The sequence below is a fragment of the Heptranchias perlo genome, chromosome 42 (assembly GCF_035084215.1).
Source record: "Heptranchias perlo isolate sHepPer1 chromosome 42, sHepPer1.hap1, whole genome shotgun sequence".
In the NCBI taxonomy this organism is placed as follows: domain Eukaryota; kingdom Metazoa; phylum Chordata; class Chondrichthyes; order Hexanchiformes; family Hexanchidae; genus Heptranchias; species Heptranchias perlo.
The window spans coordinates 11,959,268-11,980,958 of NC_090366.1; the positions used below are offsets into that span (position 1 = coordinate 11,959,268).

The 21,691-nt window shown below is 43.5% G+C and overlaps 1 protein-coding gene across 7 annotated transcripts in view; it reads left to right on the top strand.

Annotated features, from left to right (window-relative positions):
- The first annotated feature begins 908 nt into the window (after window positions 1–908).
- LOC137306211 (C-X-C chemokine receptor type 3-2-like) overlaps window positions 909–21,691 on the top strand; it is a 75,610-nt gene continuing 54,827 nt past the window's right edge. For 2 of the 7 annotated variants that reach the window (XM_067975312.1, XM_067975310.1), the window contains exon 1: window positions 909–995. In XM_067975312.1, the coding sequence (XP_067831413.1) occupies window positions 954–995 (42 nt within the window). In that variant the 5' untranslated portion in view covers window positions 909–953. The remainder of the gene's footprint in view (window positions 996–21,691) is intronic. The other 5 variants (XM_067975309.1, XM_067975315.1, XM_067975311.1 and 2 more) reach the window with 4 other exon arrangements.

The window sequence follows — 21,691 nt, forward strand, 5'->3', positions numbered from 1 at the left end:
GGGTCTGGTCCGAATCCCTTGTCCATTACACACCCCTGGGCTGCACCCACTTTTCAAACGGGCTGCTGGTTTTTTTTTGTCAGCAGAAAAATCTTAAAACACAAAAGTCCACAAAATGTCTGTTTGTAAATCCCTGGGGCCTGCGCCGATGCTAACACTCCTGATGGCCGTTGTGAGCGAGATTGCTCCCCCCCCCTCGTCCCTCTCCCGCTGTGCTCGCCCACCCCCCGCGCCCACCCCCCACATATCCCCCCCGTCCCAGGACTTAACTGTGGGGCGAGGCAGAAGGCTCGAAATTCGCTTCTGCAGTCGGCCAGCTCACCTCCACAGGCAGCTCGCCCTGAGCGTTTCAATGAGGCCCGAGGACCAATTTCTCTCAATCCTCCATCTTCAGGCCTCCAGCCTCCGGCCCATTTGGCGCCTGAAAACTGGCCTAAACGAATTTCTGGACCCGACTTTCCGTGCTTAGTTTTATTTTTCCCGTGACAGGTTCCTACGTCCACATTTATGATGCAAACTGCCTGTGTAAACTCACGATGATGTAATTACACCCTCTTCCCCTTCCCCCCTCTTCCCCAGTGTGGCGTTGCAGCACCTCCACTGGTGGGAGGGTGTAATTACAGCGTGACGCGTTTACATAGGAAATTCATATTGTAACTGTGGACATAGGAATTTACAATGGATAAAAAGCTGATAGGTACACACGATTTATAAATCGTGCAATTATAACAATTGTGTTCACCTCTGTAACAATTTGCCTGATAGATCAGCCTGATTGTGAACAAGGTAGGGGGAAATCTTTAAAGGTTAAAAAAAGCTCACTCAGTTCGAACTGTGAGTCACCAGTTGCACGTGTTCAGGAAGTTAAGAACAGTTTTAAATAAACTCAATCTGCTTTCAGATCCACTCTCTGTCACTCACCTCCCCGTATTGGACATCGTATCATCAAAACCATGGAACATTCCACCAAACAACCAAATGATGAGGTAACCACGGTAAGGGACTCGTAACATGTTCATTAATCTCTTTTATATTGATATATGTATTGTATTCCATATTTCTGATTTATTAATATTTATCTGGGTCTTTACTGGCTAACCTTTGAGGGGACAAATTCTTCAGCCAAAATTACTTTAACAATCAATAATAATAATATTTAAAATATTGATTCCAATAATTCCATTTTGCACTTTCAAAATTAGACAGTCAGAAGTAGTTTTAATGCTCACAATTCATCATAAAGAAAAGCTTTCTAGAAATGACTGTTGGTGACATCGGCAGGTGGACTATTAAAACACTACATGGGGTTCAGTCCTGCACTGCTTATACAATCAGAGAATCTGACAGCACAGAAGGAGGCCATTCAGCCCATTGTGCCTGTGCTGGCTCTTTGAAAGAGCTATCCAATTAGTCCCACTTCCCCCCCTGCTCTCCCCCCATAGCCCCTGCAAATTTTTCCTTTTCAAGTATTTATCCAATTCCCTTTTGAAAGTTATGATGTGGAGATGCCGGTGATGGACTGGGGTTGACAATTGTAAACAATTTTACAACACCAAGTTATAGTCCAGCAATTTTATTTTAAATTCACAAGCTTTCGGAGGCTTCCTCCTTCCTCAGGTAAATGTTCAGGAGCTCCTCAAAGCCTACGCATTTATACATATAGAACAATACATGGTGTTTACAGAATGCAGGGGCAGTTGCAGGGGCATTCTGTAAACACCATGTATTGTTCTATATGTATAAATGCGTAGGCTTCGAGGAGCTCCTGAACATTCACCTGAGGAAGGAGGAAGCCTCCGAAAGCTTGTGAATTTAAAATAAAATTGCTGGACTATAACTTGGTGTTGTAAAATTGTTTACTTTTGAAAGTTATTATTGAATCTGCTCCCACCGTCCTTTCAGGCAGCGCATTCCAGATCACAACAACTCGCTGCATAAAAATCTCTCCTCATCTCCCCCTCTGGTTCTTCTGCCGATTATTTTAAATCTGTGTCCTCTGGTCACCGACCCTCCTGCCACTGGAAACAGTTTCTCCTTATTTACTCTATCAAAACCCTTCATGATTTCGAACACCTCTGTTAAATCTCCCCTTAACCTTCTCTGCTCTAAGGAGAACAATCCCAGCTTCTCCAGTCTCTCCACGTAACTGAAGTCCCTCATCCCTGGTTTAATGGTGGGTGTTTATTTTAATCGGCTTTAGCCTGTAATAAGACAACCCGGTTGTCAGTTTATGTCATAAGCAACAATTTCTAAACTTACCGACATCAACTTGTATTGATATAACATCTTTAAAATGTCCCAAGGCACTTCATAGTAAGTTCAGCACAGAAGGAGGCCGTTTGGCCCATCGTGCCTGTGCTGGCTCTTTGAAAGAGTTATCCAATTAGTCCCACTCCCCCACTCTTTCCCCCGTAGCCCGGCAAATTTTCCCTTTTCAAGTATTTATCCACTTCCCCTTTTGAAAGTTATTATTGAATCTGCTTCCACCGCCCTTTCAGGCAGCGCATTCCAGATCGTGGGATAAAACTCAAAGTTAATTGCTGCTGCCTTAAGCCAGCTCCATCCTCTACTTATAATTCTCCTTGCGGTATCAAGTTAAACTAGCTTTGGTGTCTTTGGATTGTTAACTTCCTCGTGTGAAGATAAGATAAAAACTGACGTGTGTTACCTCAAACAGAAATGTTTATCCATTTTCATTTACTGCAAGTGCCTCAAGCCAAGGTAGAGAGTAACAGTTGGTTTTATAGAAACATTTAAGATGCAGGATTGGAGTGGTGACATATTTCTGGCTTATCAATCTTAAAGGGATCGGTAGCACGAGCGATTTTTACCTCTGTTGAGATGCTGATCTTAAATATTGTAATCAAACACTGAGCCACATAAGGAGATATTAGGACAGGTGAAATCAAAGAGGTGGGTTTTAAGGAGCGTCTTAAAGGAGGAGAGAGAGGGGCGGAGAGGTTTAGGGAGGGAATTCCAGAGCTTAGGGCCCAGGCAGCTGAAGGCACGGCCGCCAATGGTGGAGCGATGGAAATCGGGGGATGCGCAAGAGGCCAGAATTGGAGGAGCGCAGAGATCTCGGAGGGTCGTAGGGCTGGAGCCCTACGACCCTCCGAGATCTCTGCCCTCCTCCAATTCTGCAGTTCAAAGGAACTTGTCCTTTTAGATAACGGAACACCTGCCTCCCAGTTCTCCTCCTGCCAGATCTGGTCTCCCCGGCAGCCCGTTTAAGTTGCAATGTTGGCTCCAGGGACCGTACGATGCCACACTAAAGTCGCACTCCAACTTGAAGTTGGTTGCTTCCTTGACTTTCGAGGGCCGTGACGCGAGACTACCTGAAACCCCTCCAATCCCTGTGCCCCTCCCACCCCCTAATCCCCAGGAGGGGGCACGCATTACACTGCTCGGGTCTGACGATTCTCAGTTGGACCCGCGGGGCAGATGTCAGCCTACCCCCCCGGGGGGTCGGTTTTAATGTTGAGAGAGCGCTCGATCCTTGGCTGTATTTCAGACTGCACACTGGGGGAAGCGAGGGGGAGTTCTGCGCACAAACAAAGCTTTCTCCTGGTCAGGCGAGTGCCACTCAAAGCAAGCAGTAAGATCTAGCCGCTGGCTGGCTGAAACCCATACTGTGGTGTCCTGCGGCCGATATTTATCCCTCAACCAACATCACTAAACCAGATGATCTGGTCATTTATCACATTGCTGTTTGTGGGATCTTGCTGTGCGCAAATTGGCTGCCGCGTTTCCTACATTACAACAGTGACTACACTTCAAAAAGTACTTCATTGGCTGTAAAGCGCTTTGGAACGTCCTGAGGTTGTGAAAGGCGCTATAGAAATGCACGTTCATTCTTTCTCTTTACCGCTCTCAAATCAGTAACTGCCATCCAAATGAAACTTAATCTTAAAACTCTGACTGAAGACGCAGTCTCCAAAATCACCTTCATCGATACCCGTTGAAAAACCTTGGGCTGAAATTGGTTTTTAAAGCGAATCAGGCCAGTTTCACACCCCGCCCAAGTTTCTTTCCCATTGCAATCACCCGTTTTATAGTCCTCCCAGGATCGGTCTCACCCGCTCTCCCACACCCAGATTCTTTAATTCTGACCTAAAAAAAGTTTTAAAAATGTGACAGATAAATCTCAAAACTCTGCGTCTATTTTGTGCGTGTGAGAGTATGTGCACGTGAGTGTGTGCACGTGAGTGTGTGTGTGTACATGAGTGTGCACGTGAGTGTGTGTGTACGTGAGTGTGTACATGTGTGTGTGTACATGAGTGTGTACGTGAGTGTGTGCGTGTGCGAGTGTGTACATGAGTGTGTGTACGTGTGTGTACGTGAGTGTGTACATGAGTGTGTACGTGTGTGTGTGTGCGAGTGTGTATGTGAGTGTGTGTGCGAGTGTGTACATGAGTGTGTGTGTACGTGTGTGTGTACGTGTGTGTGTACATGAGTGTGTACATGTGTGTGTGCGAGTGTGTACGTGAGTGTGTGTGTACGTGAGTGTGTACGTGTGTGTGTACATGAGTGTGTATGTGTGTGTGCGAGTGTGTACATGAGTGTGTGTACGTGAGTGTGTACATGTGTGTGTACATGAGTGTGTACGTGTGTGTGTACGTGAGTGTGTATGTGAGCGTGTGTGTGTGCGAGTGTGTACGTGAGTGTTTATGTGAGTGTGTGTGTGCGAGTGTGTACGTGAGTGTATATGTGAGTGTGTGTGTGTGTGTGCGAGTGTGTATGTGAGTGTGTGTGTACGTGAGTGTGTATGTGTGTGTACATGAGTGTGTACATGTGTGTGAGCATGTGTGTATGTGAGTGTGTATGTGTGTATGTGTGTGAGTGTGTGTACGTGAGTGTGTGTGTGTGTGTATGTGAGTCTGAGTGTGTGTGTGTACATGAGTGTGTATGTGTGTGTGTATGTGAGTGTGTGTGTGAGTGTGTGTGTACATGAGTGTGTATGTGTGTGTGTGTATGTGAGTGTGGGTGTACATGAGTGTGTGTGAGTGTGTGTGTGTACATGAGTGTGTATGTGTGTGTGTATGTGAGTGTGGGTGTGAGTGTGTGTGTGTATGTGAGTGTGGGTGTATATGAGTGTGTATGTGTGTGTGTACATGAGTGTGTACATGTGTGTGTGAGCATGTGTGTATGTGAGTGTGTACATGAGTGTGTATGTGTGTGTGTATGTGAGTGTGGGTGTGAGTGTGTGTGTGTATGTGTGTATGTGAGTGTGTGAGTGTGAGTGAGTGTGTGTGTACGTGAGTGCGTGTGTACGTGTGTGTGTGTGTGAGTGTGGGTGTGAGTGTGTGTGTGTATGTGAGTGTAGGTGTACGTGAGTGTGTGTGTGTGTGTGTGTGTGTACGTGAGTGCGTGTGTACGTGAGTGTGTGAGTGTGTGTGTGTGTGTGAGTGTGTGAGTGTGTGTGTGTACGTGAGTGTGTGTGTGTGTGTGTGAGTGTGTGTGTGTACCTGTGTGTGTGTGTGTGTGTACGTGAGAGTGTGTGTGTGTGTGTGTGTGTACGTGAGTGTGTGAGTGTGAGTGCGTGTGTACGTGAGTGTGTGAGTGTGTGTGTGTGTACGTGAGTGTGTGTACGTGAGTGTGTGAGTGTGTGTGTGTACGTGAGTGTGTGTACGTGAGTGTGTGAGTGTGTGTGTGTGTACGTGAGTGTGTGTGTGTGTGAGTGTGTGAGTGTGTGTGTGTGTACCTGTGTGTGTGTGTGTGAGTGCGTGTGTACGTGAGTGTGTGAGTGTGTGTGTGTGTACGTGAGTGTGTGTACGTGAGTGTGTGAGTGTGTGTGTGTGTACGTGAGTGTGTGTACGTGAGTGTGTGAGTGTGTGTGTGTGTACGTGAGTGTGAGTGTGTGAGTGTGTGTGTGTGTACGTGAGTGTGTGTGTGTGTGTGTGTGTGTGTACCTGTGTGTGTGGATGGGGTGAGCAGTGACCAGCCTTTCGAAGACTATAGACAGAAGCAGCCGCAATCCTCACAGACCCTTTCTTTACTCCGCTGCCTGTGCTGTGCAGATGATGAAATAGTCTCTCACTTAGTAATGGGTTCCCCTTTGAGAGTTGTCAGAGACGTGGCATCAATCCACAGCACCAGATGTGTCCTCACACCTGCCGCTCAGCGATCATTACTTTCACAATTCCTCATCCCAGCTGGGAGGAGGTTTTCTGTGGTTGAATTTATCTTTATCTGTCTTTTTGAAGAACAAAAGCTGCTCGAGATTGTCATCAGAAATGTGTGAACAAAGACAAAAAAAGAAAGACAGAGGCTCAAAGGCAATTAAAAAGCAAAAGGGGAAACAGAGCACATTTCAAACATCTGCAGAAAATGTTAGAAAGGAGCAACAGATTAATCACAACATCAGCGGAGAGAACATGCAGGTTTGAGGTCCCGATGAAGATGCTTTTGAAGAAGCGTTTGTACTCGTAGCTTTATCCTGTCTGACTCCTCCACAGACACTGACTCACCTCCTGGCTGTCTCAAACATTTTCTGCTTTTGACTCAATGTTCGAAACAGTGGTAGCCTTATTTCCTTCAGTGAGCTTTCCACCTCCCTAACGTCGGCCGTCTCCGCCCCTGCCTCAGCTCATCTGCTGCTGAAACCCTCATCCGTGCCTTTGTTATCTCCAGACTCGACTATTCCAATGCTCTCCTGCCCGGCCTCCCATCTCCCACCCTCCCGTAAACTTCACCTCATCCAAAACTCTGCTCCCCCCGTGTCCTAACTCGCACCGAGTCCCGTTCACCCATCACCCCCTGTGCTCGCTGACCCACATTGGCTCCCGGTCCGGGAACGCCTCGATTTTAAAATTCTCATCCTCGTTTTCAAATCCCCTCCATGTCCCTCGCCCCCCTCCCTATCTCTGTAACCTCCTCCAGCCCCTACGACCCTCCGAGATCTCTGCGCTCCTCCAACTCTGGCCTCTTGCACAGCCCCGATTTCCATCGCTCCACCATTGGCGGCCGTGCCTTCAGCTGCCTGGGCCCGAAGCTCTGGAATTCCCTCCCTAAACCTCTCCGCCTCTCTCTCTCCTCCTTTAAGACGCTCCTTAAAACCCACTTCATTGGCCAAGCCTTTGGTCACCTGTCCTAATATCTCCTTATGGGGCTCGGTGTCAAATTCTGTCTGATAATCGCTCCTGTGAAGCGCCTTGGGACGTTTTACTACGTTAAAGGCGCTATATAAATGCAAATTGTTGTTGTTGAGTGTGTTATAACGTATTGTGATGCATCGACCACCTGTTATACGCCACGCTGCATGAGTTCAACAGAACTGAACATCGACGGGGTGTCTAACAGGTGCCTGATGTGATACCCCATCCCATCCTATCAGCCAAGGGAGATTTCTACCCCATTATGTATTACTTAGCTACGATACTCTTTACATTATACGGGGCTGGACTTCCTGTGTTCCATATTTAGACGCCACTAATCCCTTTAAAGTGCAGACTGAGCACTGACCATCATTTTGCAATCCTCCCTGGCTACAGGTGTGGTGCCAGAGGATTGGAGGACTGCTAACGTTGTACCATTGTTTAAAAAGGGAGAAAGAGATAGACCGAGTAATTACAGGCCAGTCAGTCTAACCTCGGTGGTGGGCAAATTATTGGAATCAATTCTGCGGGACGGTATTAATCATCATTTAGAAAGGCACGGATTAATGAAGGACGGTCAGCATGGATTTGTTAAGGGAAGGTGGTGTCTGACTAACTTGATTGGATTTTTTGAGGAGGTAACAAGGAGGGTCGATGAGGGGAGCACGTTTGATGTAGTCCACATGGATTTTAGCAAGGCTTTTGACAAGGTCCCACATGGCAGACTGTAAAGTAAAGTAAAAGCCCATGGGATCCAAGGGAAAGTGGCAAGTTGGATCCAAAATTGGCTCAGTGGCAGGAAGCAAAGGGTAATGGTCGACGGGTGTTTTTGTGACTGCAAGGCTGTTTCCAGTGGGGTGCCGCAAGGCTCAGTACCAGGTCCCTTGCTTTTTGTGGTATATATCAATGATTTAGACTTAAACGTAGGGGGCATGATTAAGAAGTTTGCAGATGATACAAAAATTGGCCGTGTGGTTGATAGTGAGGAGGAAAGCTGTAGACTGCAGGAAGATATCAACGGACTGGTCGGGTGGGCAGAAAAGTGGCAAATGGGGCTCAATCCGGAGAAGAGTTCTCCCCGGTGTCCTGGGGCCAATATTCATCCCTCAACCAACATCACTTAAAAAAAAAACAGATGATCTGGTCATTTATCACACTGCTGTTTGTGGGATCTTGCTGTGCGCAAATTGGCTGCCGCGTTTCCTACATTACAACAGTGACCGCACTTCAAAAAAGTACTTCATGGGCTGTAAAGCGCTTCGGGACGTCCTGAGGTCGTGAAAGGCGCTATATAAATGCGAGTTCATTCGTTATGTGATGCACGACGTATTATTCTGCTGCTAAAGTGTAGCTGGTGGGGGAGGGAGGGGCTTTCTAAGATCACAGAGTTCGATTTCTGTCAAGTCAACACCTAGTGAGGCCGTTGTCCTTTAGGTTTTCCGGCCATGACTCAGTCTTTGTGTCTTTCTTGCGTGTGGTTCTTAAAGTCAATAAAGAGTTTGAAAATATTGACCAACTCTGTCATTTTCCAATGCATCTCACAAGTGTGGCGCCCTGTGTGGAACTATTGAGGTTGAGGAGCTATTTTTAACCAATTACTGGTAAATCCCTTGTGGTTCTGTGAGCTGTGTACTGCTTTTTAACACCATGTAGACCGTAGGAGGGCATACGAGGCCTCGGTTTAACATCTCATCCCAAGCCTCCGACAGTGCAGCGCTCTCTCAGTCCAGGCACTAGGAGCGTTGGCCTTGATTGCAGGGCTCAAGTCTCTGGGGCGGGGTCTCGAACCCTCGACCATCCGAGTCAGAGGCAAGAGAGAGGCACCCACTGAGCCACGCGGCTTCTCTGATAGAGAAAAAAAAATCATTCGCTACAAACTGTTCAGGAGGCATAGAGTAGGAGAAAAGGGAAGAGGTTGAGATAGCATTAACAAAGGTCTCACTACAGCACAACTACCTGCATTTATATAGCGCCTTCAACGCAGTAAAACGTCCCAAGGCGCTTCACAGGAGCGATCATCAAACAAAATTTGAGACCGAGCCACATGAGGAGATATTCAGACAGGTGACCAAAAGCTTGGCCAAAGAAGTTGGTCTTAAGGAGGAGGGAGAGGCAGTAAGACCAGAACATAGTTATCCATTATTCACTGTGAAACTCACTCCCAGCTCGCCATTATCCCTTGTGTTTAGTTGTCAGTTGTGCCTCAGTGGTTCACAATCTCTCTCGCCTCCAAGTCAGAGGGTCATGTGTTCATAGTCCCACTCCAGAGAGTGGAGCACATAATCCAGGCTTACACTTCAGTGCAGTGCTGAGGGAGTGCTGCACTGTTGGAGGTGCCGTCTTTCAGATGAGACCTGAAGCCGAGGCCTCGCAGGTGGATGTAAAAGATCCCACGGCCGCTATTGGAAGAAGTGCAGGGGGAGGGGGAGTTCTCCCTGATGCCCTGGGCCATTATCTCTCCCTCAACCGACATCACTCAAACAGATTAACTGGTCATTTATCACGTTGCTGTTCGTGGGAGCTTGCTGTGCGCAAATTGGCTGCCTCACTTCCTACATTACTACATTTCAAAACATACTTCATTGGCTGCAAACATAGCAACATAGGAGATCATACAGCAGCTCCCAGTACATCATAGGAACAGAAGGAGGCCATTCAGCCCCTCGTGCCTGCTCCGCCATTTGATAAGATCATGGCTGATCTGTGATCTAACTCCATATACCTGCCTTTGGCCCATATCCCTTCATACCTTTGGTTGCCAAAAAGCCATCTATCTCAGATTTAAATTTAGCAATTGAGCTAGTATCAATTGCCGTTTGCGGGAGAGAGTTCCAAACTTCTACCACCCTTTGTGTGTAGAAATGTTTTCTAATCTCACTTCTGAAAGGTCTGGCTCTAATTTTTAGACTGTGCCCCCTACTCCTAGAATCCCCAACCAGCGGAAATAGTTTCTCTCTATCCACCCTATCTGTTCCCCTTAATATCTTATAAACTTCGATCAGATCACCCCTTAACCTTCGAAACTCCAGAGAATACAAACCCAATTTGTGCAATCTCTCCTCGTAACTTAACCCTTGAAGTCCGGGTATCATTCCAGTAAACCTACGCTGCACTCCCTCCAAGGCCAATATGTCCTTCCGAAGGTGCGGTGCCCAGAACTGCTCACAGTACTCCAGGTGCGGTCTAACCAGGGTTTTGTATAGCTGCAGCATAACTTCTGCCCCCTTGTACTCCAGTCCTCTGGATATAAAGGCCAGCATTCCATTAGCCTTCTTGATTATTTTCTGCACCTGTTCATGACACTTCAATGATCTATGCGAAGCCCTTTGGGACATCTTGAGGTGGTGAAAGGTGCGATAGAAATAGCAATTCTTTCCTTCCCTTAAGCTTTGCTGCCTCAACTTTTGTAAAAAAAAAGCCTCGCCCCAGTCTGGGGCCTCTTGATGTTTTGGTAATTGGTGTCAATTTGTGGCAATCTGATTTCGAAATGGTTTTCCATTTCCTCCCCCACCTCAAAGATCATTTCCTCCCACCTCTGCTTTTCTTGTCCGATTTTCACCGATCAAATTATAAATGGATAAAAAAAGCGATGATTTTGCAAGATCTTCGACGATAGTAATCCTCTTCACTCGTTTGCAGATCTTGTTAAGTTTCCAGTGAATTCCTTTCATGTGTGTAGATAAAGTCTGCAAACGCCCTCAGCTCTGTGGATTGCACTGGATAGCTCAGTAAGGTTAACACGGAGAGTGTCTGAGTCACACAGAGAATGAAGGGCCTTTAATCTATCAACAGTGTATAATGCTTCCTATTACCCTGTGTATAATACTCCCTATTACCCGGTGCATAATACTCCCCATTACCCTGTGTATAACACTCCCTATTACCCCGTATATAATGCTTCCTATCACCCTGTGTATAATGCTCCCTATCACCCTGTGTATACTGCTTCCTATTACCCTGTGTATAATACTCCCTATTACCCGGTGTATAATACTCCCTATTACCCGGTGTATAATGCTTCCTATTACCCTGTGTATAATGCTCCCTATCACCCTGTGTATACTGCTTCCTATTACCCGTACATAATGCTCCCTATTACCCTGTGTATAATACTTCCTATTACCCGGTGTATAATACTTCCTATTACCCGGTGTATAATGTTCCCTATTACCCGGTGTATAATACTCCCTATTACCTTGTGTATAATACTCCCTATTACCCTGTGTATAATGCTCCCTATTACCCTGTGTATAATGCTCCTTATTACCCGGTGTATAATACTTCCTATTACCCTGTATATAATACTTCCTATTACCCTGTGTATAATGGTCCCTATTACCCAGTGTACAATACTCCCTATTACCCTGTGTATAATGCTCCCAATTACCCTGTGTATAATGCTCCCTATTACCCTGTGTATAATACTCCCTATTACCCTGTGTGTAATGCTCCCTATTACCCTGTGTGTAATGCTCCCTATTACACTGTGTGTAATGCTCCCTATTACCCTGTGTATACTGATTCCTATTACCCTGTGTATAATGATCCCTATTACCCTGTGTATAATGCTCCCTATTACCCTGTGTATAATGTTCCCTATTACCCATATATAATGCTCCCTATTACCCTGTGTGTAATGCTCCCTATTACCCTGGGTAAAATGCTTCCTATTACCCTGTGTATAATGCTCCCTATTACCCGTATACAATGCTCCCTATTACCCTGTGTATAATGCTCCCTATTACCCTGTGTATAATGCTCCCTATTACCCAGTGTATAATGTTCCCTATTACCCATATATAATGCTCCCTATTACCCTGTGTATAATGCTTCCTATTACTCTGTGTATAATGCTTCCCATTACCCTGTGTATAATGCTCCCTGTTACCCAGTGTATAATGCTCCCTATTACCCTGGGTAAAATGCTCCCTATTACCCTGCGTATAATGCTCCCTATTACCCGGTGTATAATACTCCCTATTGCTGGGTGCATAATACTCCCTATTACCCTGTGTATAATGCTCCCAATTACCCTGTGTATAATGCTCCCTATTACCCTGTGTATAATGCTCCCTATTACCCTGTGTATAATGGTCCCTATTACCCTGTGTATAATGCTCCATTTATACTGTGTGTAATGCTCCCTATTACCCTGTGTACACTGCTTCCTATTACCCTGTGCACAATGATCCCTATTACCCTGTGTATAATGCTCCCTATTACCCTGTGTATAATGTTCCCTATTACCCATATATAATGCTCCCTATTACCCTGTGTGTAATGCTCCCTATTACCCTGGGTAAAATGCTTCCTATTACCCTGTGTATAATGCTCCCTATTACCCATATATAATGCTCCCTATTACCCTGTGTATAATGCTTCCTATTACTCTGTGTATAATGCTTCCCATTACCCTGTGTATAATGCTCCCTATTACCCAGTGTATAATGTTCCCTATTACCCATATATAATGCTCCCTATTACCATGGGTAAAATGCTCCTTATTACCCGGTGTATAATACTTCCTATTACCCTGTGTATATTACTTCCTATTACCCTGTGTATAATACTCCCTATTACCCTGTGTATAATGCTCCATTTATACTGTGTGTAATGCTCCCTATTACCCTGTGTACACTGCTTCCTATTACCCTGTGCACAATGATCCCTATTACCCTGTGTATAATGCTCCCTATTACCCTGTGTATAATGTTCCCTATTACCCATATATAATGCTCCCTATTACCCTGTGTGTAATGCTCCCTATTACCCTGGGTAAAATGCTTCCTATTACCCTGTGTATAATGCTCCCTATTACCCATATATAATGCTCCCTATTACCCTGTGTATAATGCTTCCTATTACTCTGTGTATAATGCTTCCCATTACCCTGTGTATAATGCTCCCTATTACCCAGTGTATAATGTTCCCTATTACCCATATATAATGCTCCCTATTACCATGGGTAAAATGCTCCTTATTACCCGGTGTATAATACTTCCTATTACCCTGTGTATATTACTTCCTATTACCCTGTGTATAATACTCCCTGTTACCCTGTGTGTAATGCTCCCTATTACACTGTGTATAATACTCCCTATTACCCTGTGTGTAATGCTCCCTATTACCCTGTGTATAATGATCCCTATTACCCTGTGTATAATGCTCCCTATTACCCTGTGTTTCATGTTCCCTATTACCCATATATAAAGCTCCCTATTACCCTGTGTGTAATGCTCCCTATTACCCTGGGTAAAATGCTTCCTATTATCCTGTGTATAATGCTCCCTATTACCCGTATATAATGCTCCCTATTACACTGTGTATAATGCTCCCTATTACCCTGTGTTTCATGTTCCCTATTACCCATATATAATGCTCCCTATTACCCTGTGTGTAATGCTCCCTATTACCCTGGGTAAAATGCTTCCTATTACCCTGTGTATAATGCTCCCTATTACCCATATATAATGCTCCCTATTACCCTGTGCATAATGCTTCCTATTACCCTGGGTAAAATGGTCCCTATTACCCTGTGTATAATGCTTCCTATTACCCTGTGTATAATGCTTCCCATTACCCTGTGTATAATGCTTCCTATTACCCTGTGTATAATGCTCCCTATTACCCATATATAATGCTCCCTATTACCCTGTGCATAATGCTTCCTATTACCCTGGATAAAATGGTCCCTATTACCCTGTGTATAATGCTTCCTACTACCCTGTGTATAATGCTTCCCATTACCCTGTGTGTAATGCTTCCTATTACCCTGTGTATAATGCTCCCTATTACCCATATATAATGCTTCCTATTACCCTGTGTATAATGCTCCCTATTACCCTGTGTATAATGCTCCCTATTACCCATATATAATGCTCCCTATTACCCTGTGTGTAATGCTCCCTATTACCCTGGGTAAAATGCTCCCTATTACCCTGTGTATAATGCTCCCTATTACCCATATATAATGCTCCCTATTACCCCGTATATAATGCTCCCTATTACCCTGTGTATAATGCTCCCTATTACCCTGTATATAATGCTCCTTATTACCCTGTGTATAATGCTCCCTATTACCCTGTGTATAATGCTTCCTATTACCCGTATATAATGCTCCCGATTACCCTGTGTATAATACTCCCTATTACCCTGTGTATAATGCTCCCTATTACCCTGTGTATAATGCTTCCAATTACCCGTATATAAAGCTACCTATTACCCTGTGTATAATGCTCCCTATTACCCTTACATAATGTTCCCTATTTTCGTGTGTATAATGCTCCCTATTACCCATAGATAATGCTTCTATTACTTGTGTATAATGCTTCCTATTACTCTGTGTATAATGCTCCCTATTACCCGGTGTGCAATGCTTCCTATTACCCTGTCTATAATGCTCCCTATTACCCATATATAATGCTTCCTATTACGCTGTGTATAATGCTCCCCATTACCCTGTGTATAATGCTCCCTATTACTCATATATAATGCTTCCCATTACACTGTGTATAATGCTTCCCATTACCCTGTGTATAATGCTTCCTATTACCCTGTGTATAATGCTTCCCATTACCCTGTGTATAATGCTTCCTATTACCCTGTGTATAATGCTCCCTATTACCCTGTGTATAATGCTCCTCATTACCCTGTCTATAATGCTCCCTATTACCCTGTGTATAATGCTTCCTATTAGCCTGTGTATAATACTCCATATTACCCTGTGTATAATGCTCCCTATTACCCTGTGTATAATGCTCCCTATTACCCTGTGTATAATGCTCCCTATTAGCCTGTGTATAATGCTCCTCATTACCCTGTGTATAATGCTCCCTATTACCCTGTGTATAACGCTCCATATTACCCAATGTATAATGCTCCCTATTACCTGTGTATTATGCTTCCTATTAGCCTGTGTATAATGCTCCCTATTACCTGTGTATAATGCTCCCTATTACCCTGTGTATAATGCTTCCTACTGCCCTGTGTATAATGCTCCCCATTACCCTGTGTATAATGCTTCCTATTACCTGTATATAATGCTCCCTATTACCCGTATATAATGCTTCCTATTACCCTTTTGTATAATGCTCCCTATTACCCTGTGTATAATGCTTCCTATTACCCGCTGTATAACGCTCCCTATTACCCTGTGTATAATACTCCCTATTACCCTGTGTATAATACTCCCTATTACCCTGTGTACAATGCTCCCTATTACCCTGTGTATAATACTCCCTGTTACCCTGTGTATAATTCTCCCTATTACCCAGTGTATAATACTCTCTATTACCCTGTGTATAATACTCACTATTACCCTGTGCATAATACTCCCTATTACCCATATATAATGCTCCCTATTACCCTGTGTATAATACTCCCTGTTACCCTGTGTATAATTCTCCCTATTACCCGGTGTATAATGCTCCCTATTACCCTGTGTATAATTCTCCCTATTACCCTGTGTATAATACTCCCTATTACCCATATATAATGCTCCCTATTACCCTGTGAAAAATTCTCCCTATTACCCGGTGTATAATTCTCCCTATTACCCTGTCGATAATTCTCCCTATTACCCGGTGTATAATTCTCCCTATTACCCTGTGTATAATGCTCCCTATTACCCTGTGTATAATGCTCCCTATTACCCTGTGTATAATACTCCCTATTAACCTGTGTGTAATGCTCCCTATTACACTGTGTATACTGCTTCCTATTACCCTGTGTATAATGATCCCTATTACCCTGTGTATAATGCTCCCTATTACCCTGTGTATAATGTTCCCTATTACCCATATATAATGCTCCCTATTACCCTGTGTGTAATGCTCCCTATTACCCTGGGTAAAATGCTTCCTATTACCCTGTGTATCATGCTCCCTATTACCCATATATAATGCTCCCTATTACCCTGTGTATAATGCACCCTATTACCCTGTGTATAATTCTCCCTATTACCCGGTGCATAATGCTCCCTATTACCCTGTGTATAATACTCCCTATTACCCATATATAATGCTCCCTATTACCCTGTGTATAATACTCCCTATTACCCTGTGTATAATTCTCCCTATTACCTGGTGTATAATTCTCCCTATTACCCTGTGTATAATGCTCCCTATTACCCAGTGTATAATGTTCCCTATTCCCCATATATAATGCTCCCTATTACCCTGTGTATAATGCTTCCCATTACCCTGTATATAATGCTCCCTATTACCCAGTGTATAATATTCCCTATTACCCATATATAATGCTCCCTATTACCCTGTGTATAATGCTTCCTATTACTCTGTGTATAATGCTTCCCATTACCCTGTGTATAATGCTCCATATTACCCAGTGTATAATGTTCCCTATTACACATATATAATGCTCCCTATTACCCTGGGTAAAATGCTCCCTATTACCCTGCGTATAATGCTTCCTATTACCCTTTGTATAATGCTTCCCATTACCCTGTGTATAATGCTTCCTATTACCCTGTGTATAATGTTTCCTATTACCCTGTGTATAATGCTCCCTATTACCCATATATAATGCTTCCTATTGCCCTGTGTATAATGCTCCCTATTACCCTGTGTAAAGCGCTCCTCATTACCCTGTGTATAATGCTTCCCATTACCCTGTGTATAATATTCCCTATTACCCATATATAATGCTCCCTATTACCCGGTGTGTAATGCTCCCTATTACCCTGTGTATAATACTTCCTATTACCCTGTGTATAATGCTCCCTATTACCCTGTGTATAATGCTCCATATTACCCTGTGTATAATACTTCCTATTACCCTGTGTATAATGCTCCCTATTACCCTGTGTATAATGCTCCCTATTACCCTGTGTATCATGCTCCCTATTACCCTGTGTATAATGCTCCCTATTACCCTGTGTATAATGCTCCCTATTACCCTGTGTATAATGCTCCCTATTACCCGTACATAATGCTCCCTATTATCCTTTGCATAATGCTCCCCATTACCCATATATAATGCTTCTATTACCTGTGTATAATGCTTCCTATTACTCTGTGTATAATGCTCCCTATTACCCATATATAATGCTTCCTATTACGCTGTGTATAATGCTCCCCATTACCCTGTGTATAATGCTCCCTATTACTCATATATAATGCTTCCTATTACACTGTGTATAATGCTTCCTATTACCCTGTGTATAATGCTTCCCATTACCCTGTGTATAAAGCTTCCTATTACCCTGTGTATAATGCTCCCTATTACCCATATATAATGCTTACTATTACCCTGTGTATAATGCTCCTCATTACCCTGTGTACAATGCTCCCTATTACCCTGTGTTTAATGCTCCCTATTATCCATATATAATGCTTCCTATTACCCTGTGTATAATACTCCCTATTACCCTGTGTATAATGCTCCTCATTACCCTGTCTATAATGCTCCCTATTACCCTGTGTATAATGCTTCCAATTAGCCTGTGTATAATACTCCCTATTACCCTGTGTATAATGCTCCCTATTACCCTGTGTATAATGCTTCCTGTTACCCTCTGTATAATGCTCCCTATTAGCCTGTGTATAATACTCCCTATTACCCTGTGTATAATGCTCCCTATTAGCCTGTGTACAATTCTCCCTATTACCCTGTGTATAATGCTCCTTATTATCTGTGCATAATGCTCCCTATTACCCATATATAATGCTTCCCATTACCCTGTGTATAATGCTTCCTATTGGCCTGTGTATAATTCTCCCTATTACCCATATATAATGCTTCCTATTACCCTGCGTATAATACTCCCTATTACCCTGTGTATAATGCTCCCTAATGCCCTGTGTATAATGCTCCCTTTTACCCTGTGTATAATGCTTCCTATTACCCTGTGTATAATGCTCCCTTTTACCCAGTGTATAATGCTCCCTATTACCCTGTGTATAATGCTCCCTATTATCCATATATAATGCTTCCTATTACCTGGTGTATAATGCTCCCTATTACCCTGTGTATAATGCTCCTCATTACCCTGTCTATAATGCTCCCTATGACCCTGTGTATAATGCTTCCTATTACCCTGCGTATAATACTCCCTATTACCCTGTGTATAATGCTCCCTAATACCCTGTGTATAATGCTCCCTATTACCCTGTATATAATGCTTCCTATTACCCTGTGTTTAATGCTCCCTATTAGCCTGTGTATAATACTCCCTATAACCCTGTGTATAATGCTCCCTATTAGCCTGTGTATAATTCTCCCTATTGCCCTCTGTATAATGCTCCTTATTACCTGTGTGTAATGCTCCCTATTACCCATATATAATGCTTCCCATTACCCTGTGTATAATGCCTACTATTAGCCTGTGTATAATTCTCCCTATTACCCATATATAATGCTTCCTATTACCCTGCGTATAATACTCCCTATTACCCTGTGTATAATGCTCCATATTGCCCTGTGTATAATGCTCCCTTTTACCCTGTGTATAATGCTTCCTATTACCCTGTGTATAATGCTCCCTATTACCCAGTGTATAATGCTCCCTATTACCCTGTGTATAATGCTCCTCATTACCCTGTGTATAATGCTCCCTATTACCCTGTGTATAACGCTCCGTATTACCCAATGTATAATGCTCCCTATTACCTGTGTATTTTGCTTCCTACTGCCCTGTGTATAATGCTCCCTATTACCCTGTGTATAATGCTCCCTATTACCCTGTGTATAATGCCTCCTATTACCTGTATATAATGCTCCCTATTACTCGTATATAATACTCCCTATTACCCTTATATAATACTACCTATTACCCTGTGTATAATGCTCCCTATTACCCGTATATAATGCTCCCTATTACCCGTATATAATGCTCCCTATTACCCGTATATAATGCTCCCTATTACCCAGTGTATAATAAGAACATAAGAACATAAGAAATTGGAGCAGGAGTAGGCCAATCGGCCCCTCGAGCCTGCTCCGCCATTCAATAAGATCATGGCTGATCTGATCCCAACCACAAATCTAAAGAACACAAGAAGTCGGAGCAGGACCCGGCCACATAGCCCCTGGGCCCTCTCCGCCACCCACAGGGCATTGACCGATCCGAACTCAGCTTCATGTCCAATTTCCTGCCCGCTCCCCATAACCCCTAATTCCCTTTACTTCTAGGAAACTGTCTATTTCTTTTTTAAATTTATCTAATGATGTAGCTTCCACAGCTTCCTGGGGCAGCAAATTCCACAGACCTACCACCCTCTGAGTGAAGAAGTTTCTCCTCATCTCAGTTTTGAAAGAGCAGCCCCTTATTCTAAGATTATGCCCCCTAGTTCTAGTTTCACCCATCTTTGGGAACATCCTTACCGCATCCACCCGATCAAGCCCCTTCACAATCTTATATGTTTCAATAAGATCGCCTCTCATTCTTCTGAACTCCAATGAGTAGAGTCCCAATCTACTCAACCTCTCCTCATATGTCCGCCCCCTCATCCCCGGGATTAACCGAGTGAACCTTCTTTGTACTGCCTCGAGAGCAAGTATGTCTTTTCTTAAGTATGGAGACCAAAACTGTATGCAGTATTCCAGGTGCGGTCTCACCAATACCTTATATAACTGCAGCAATACCTCCTTGTTTATATATTCTATCCCCCTAGCAATAAAAGCCAACATTCCGTTGGCTTTCTTGATCACCTGCTGCACCTACATACCAACTTTTTGATTTTCTTGCACTAGGACCCCCAGATCCCTTTGTACTGCAGTACTTTCCAGTCTCTCGCCATTAAGAAAATAACTTGCTCTCTGATTTTTCCTGCCAAAGTGCATAACCTCACATTTTCCAATATTATATTGCATCTGCCAAATCTCCGCCCACTCACCCAGCCTGTCTATATCCCCTTGCAGGTTTTTTATGTCCTCCTCACTCTCTACTTTCCCTCCCATCTTTGTATCATCTGCAAATTTTGATATGTTGCACTCGGTCCCCTCCTCCAAATCGTTAATATAGATTGTAAAGAGTTGGGGACCCAGCACCGACCCCTGTGGAACACCACTGGTTACTGGTTGCCAGTCCGAAAATGAACCATTTATCCCAACTCTCTGCTTCCTGTTTGATAACCAATCCTCCACCCATGCCAGAATATTACCCCCAATCCCGTGATTTTTTATCTTAAGTAATAATCTTTTATGTGGCACCTTGTCGAATGCCTTCTGGAAGTCTAAATACACTACGTCCACTGGTTCCCCTTTATCCACCCTATACGTTATATCCTCGAAGAACTCAAGCAAATTTGTCAGACATGACTTCCCCTTCATAAAGCCATGCTGACTTTGTCCTATTAAATAATGCTCCCTATTACCCTGTGTATAATACTTCCTGTTACCCAGTGTATAATGCTCCATATTACCCGGTGTATAATACTCCCTGTTACCCAGTTTATAATACTCCCTATTACCCATATATAATGCTCCCTATTACCCTGTATATAATGCCCCCTATTAGCCTGTGTATAATTCTCCCTATTACCCTGTGTATAATGCTCCTTATTACCTGTGTGTAATGCTCCCTATTACCCATATATAATGCTTCCCATTACCCTGTGTATAATGCTTCCTATTAGCCTGTGTATAATTCTCCCTATTACCCATATATAATGCTTCCTATTACCCTGCGTATAATACTCCCTATTACCCTGTGTATAATGCTCCATATTGCCCTGTGTATAATGCTCCCTATTACCCTGTGTATAATGCTCCCTATTACCCTGTGTATAATGCCTCCTATTACCTGTATATAATGCTCCCTATTACCCGTATATAATGCTTCCTATTACCCTTTTGTATAATGCTCCCTATTACCCTGTGTATAATGCTTCCTATTACCCGCTGTATAACGCTCCCTATTACCCTCTGTATAATGCTCCCTATTGCCCATATATAATGCTCCCTATTACCCGTATATAATACTCCCTATTACCCTTATATAATACTACCTATTACCCTGTGTATAATGCTCCCTATTACCCGTATATAATGCTCCCTATTACCCGTATATAATGCTCCCTATTACCCGTATATAATGCTCCCTATTACCCAGTGTATAATGCTCCCTATTACCCTGTGTATAATACTTCCTATTACCCAGTGTATAATGCTCCATATTACCCGGTGTATAATACTCCCTGTTACCCAGTGTATAATACTCCCTATTACCCGTATATAATGCTCCCTATTACCCTGTATATAATGCTCCCTATTAGCCTGTGTATAATTCTCCCTATTACCCTGTGTATAATGCTCCTTATTACCTGTGTGTAATGCTCCCTATTACCCATATATAATGCTTCCCATTACCCTGTGTATAATGCTTCCTATTAGCCTGTGTATAATTCTCCCTATTACCCATATATAATGCTTCCTATTACCCTGCGTATAATACTCCCTATTACCCTGTGTATAATGCTCCATATTGCCCTGTGTATAATGCTCCCTTTTACCCTGTGTATAATGCTTCCTATTACCCTGTGTATAATGCTCCCTATTACCCAGTGTATAATGCTCCCTATTACCCTGTGTATAATGCTCCTCATTACCCTGTGTATAATGCTCCCTATTACCCTGTG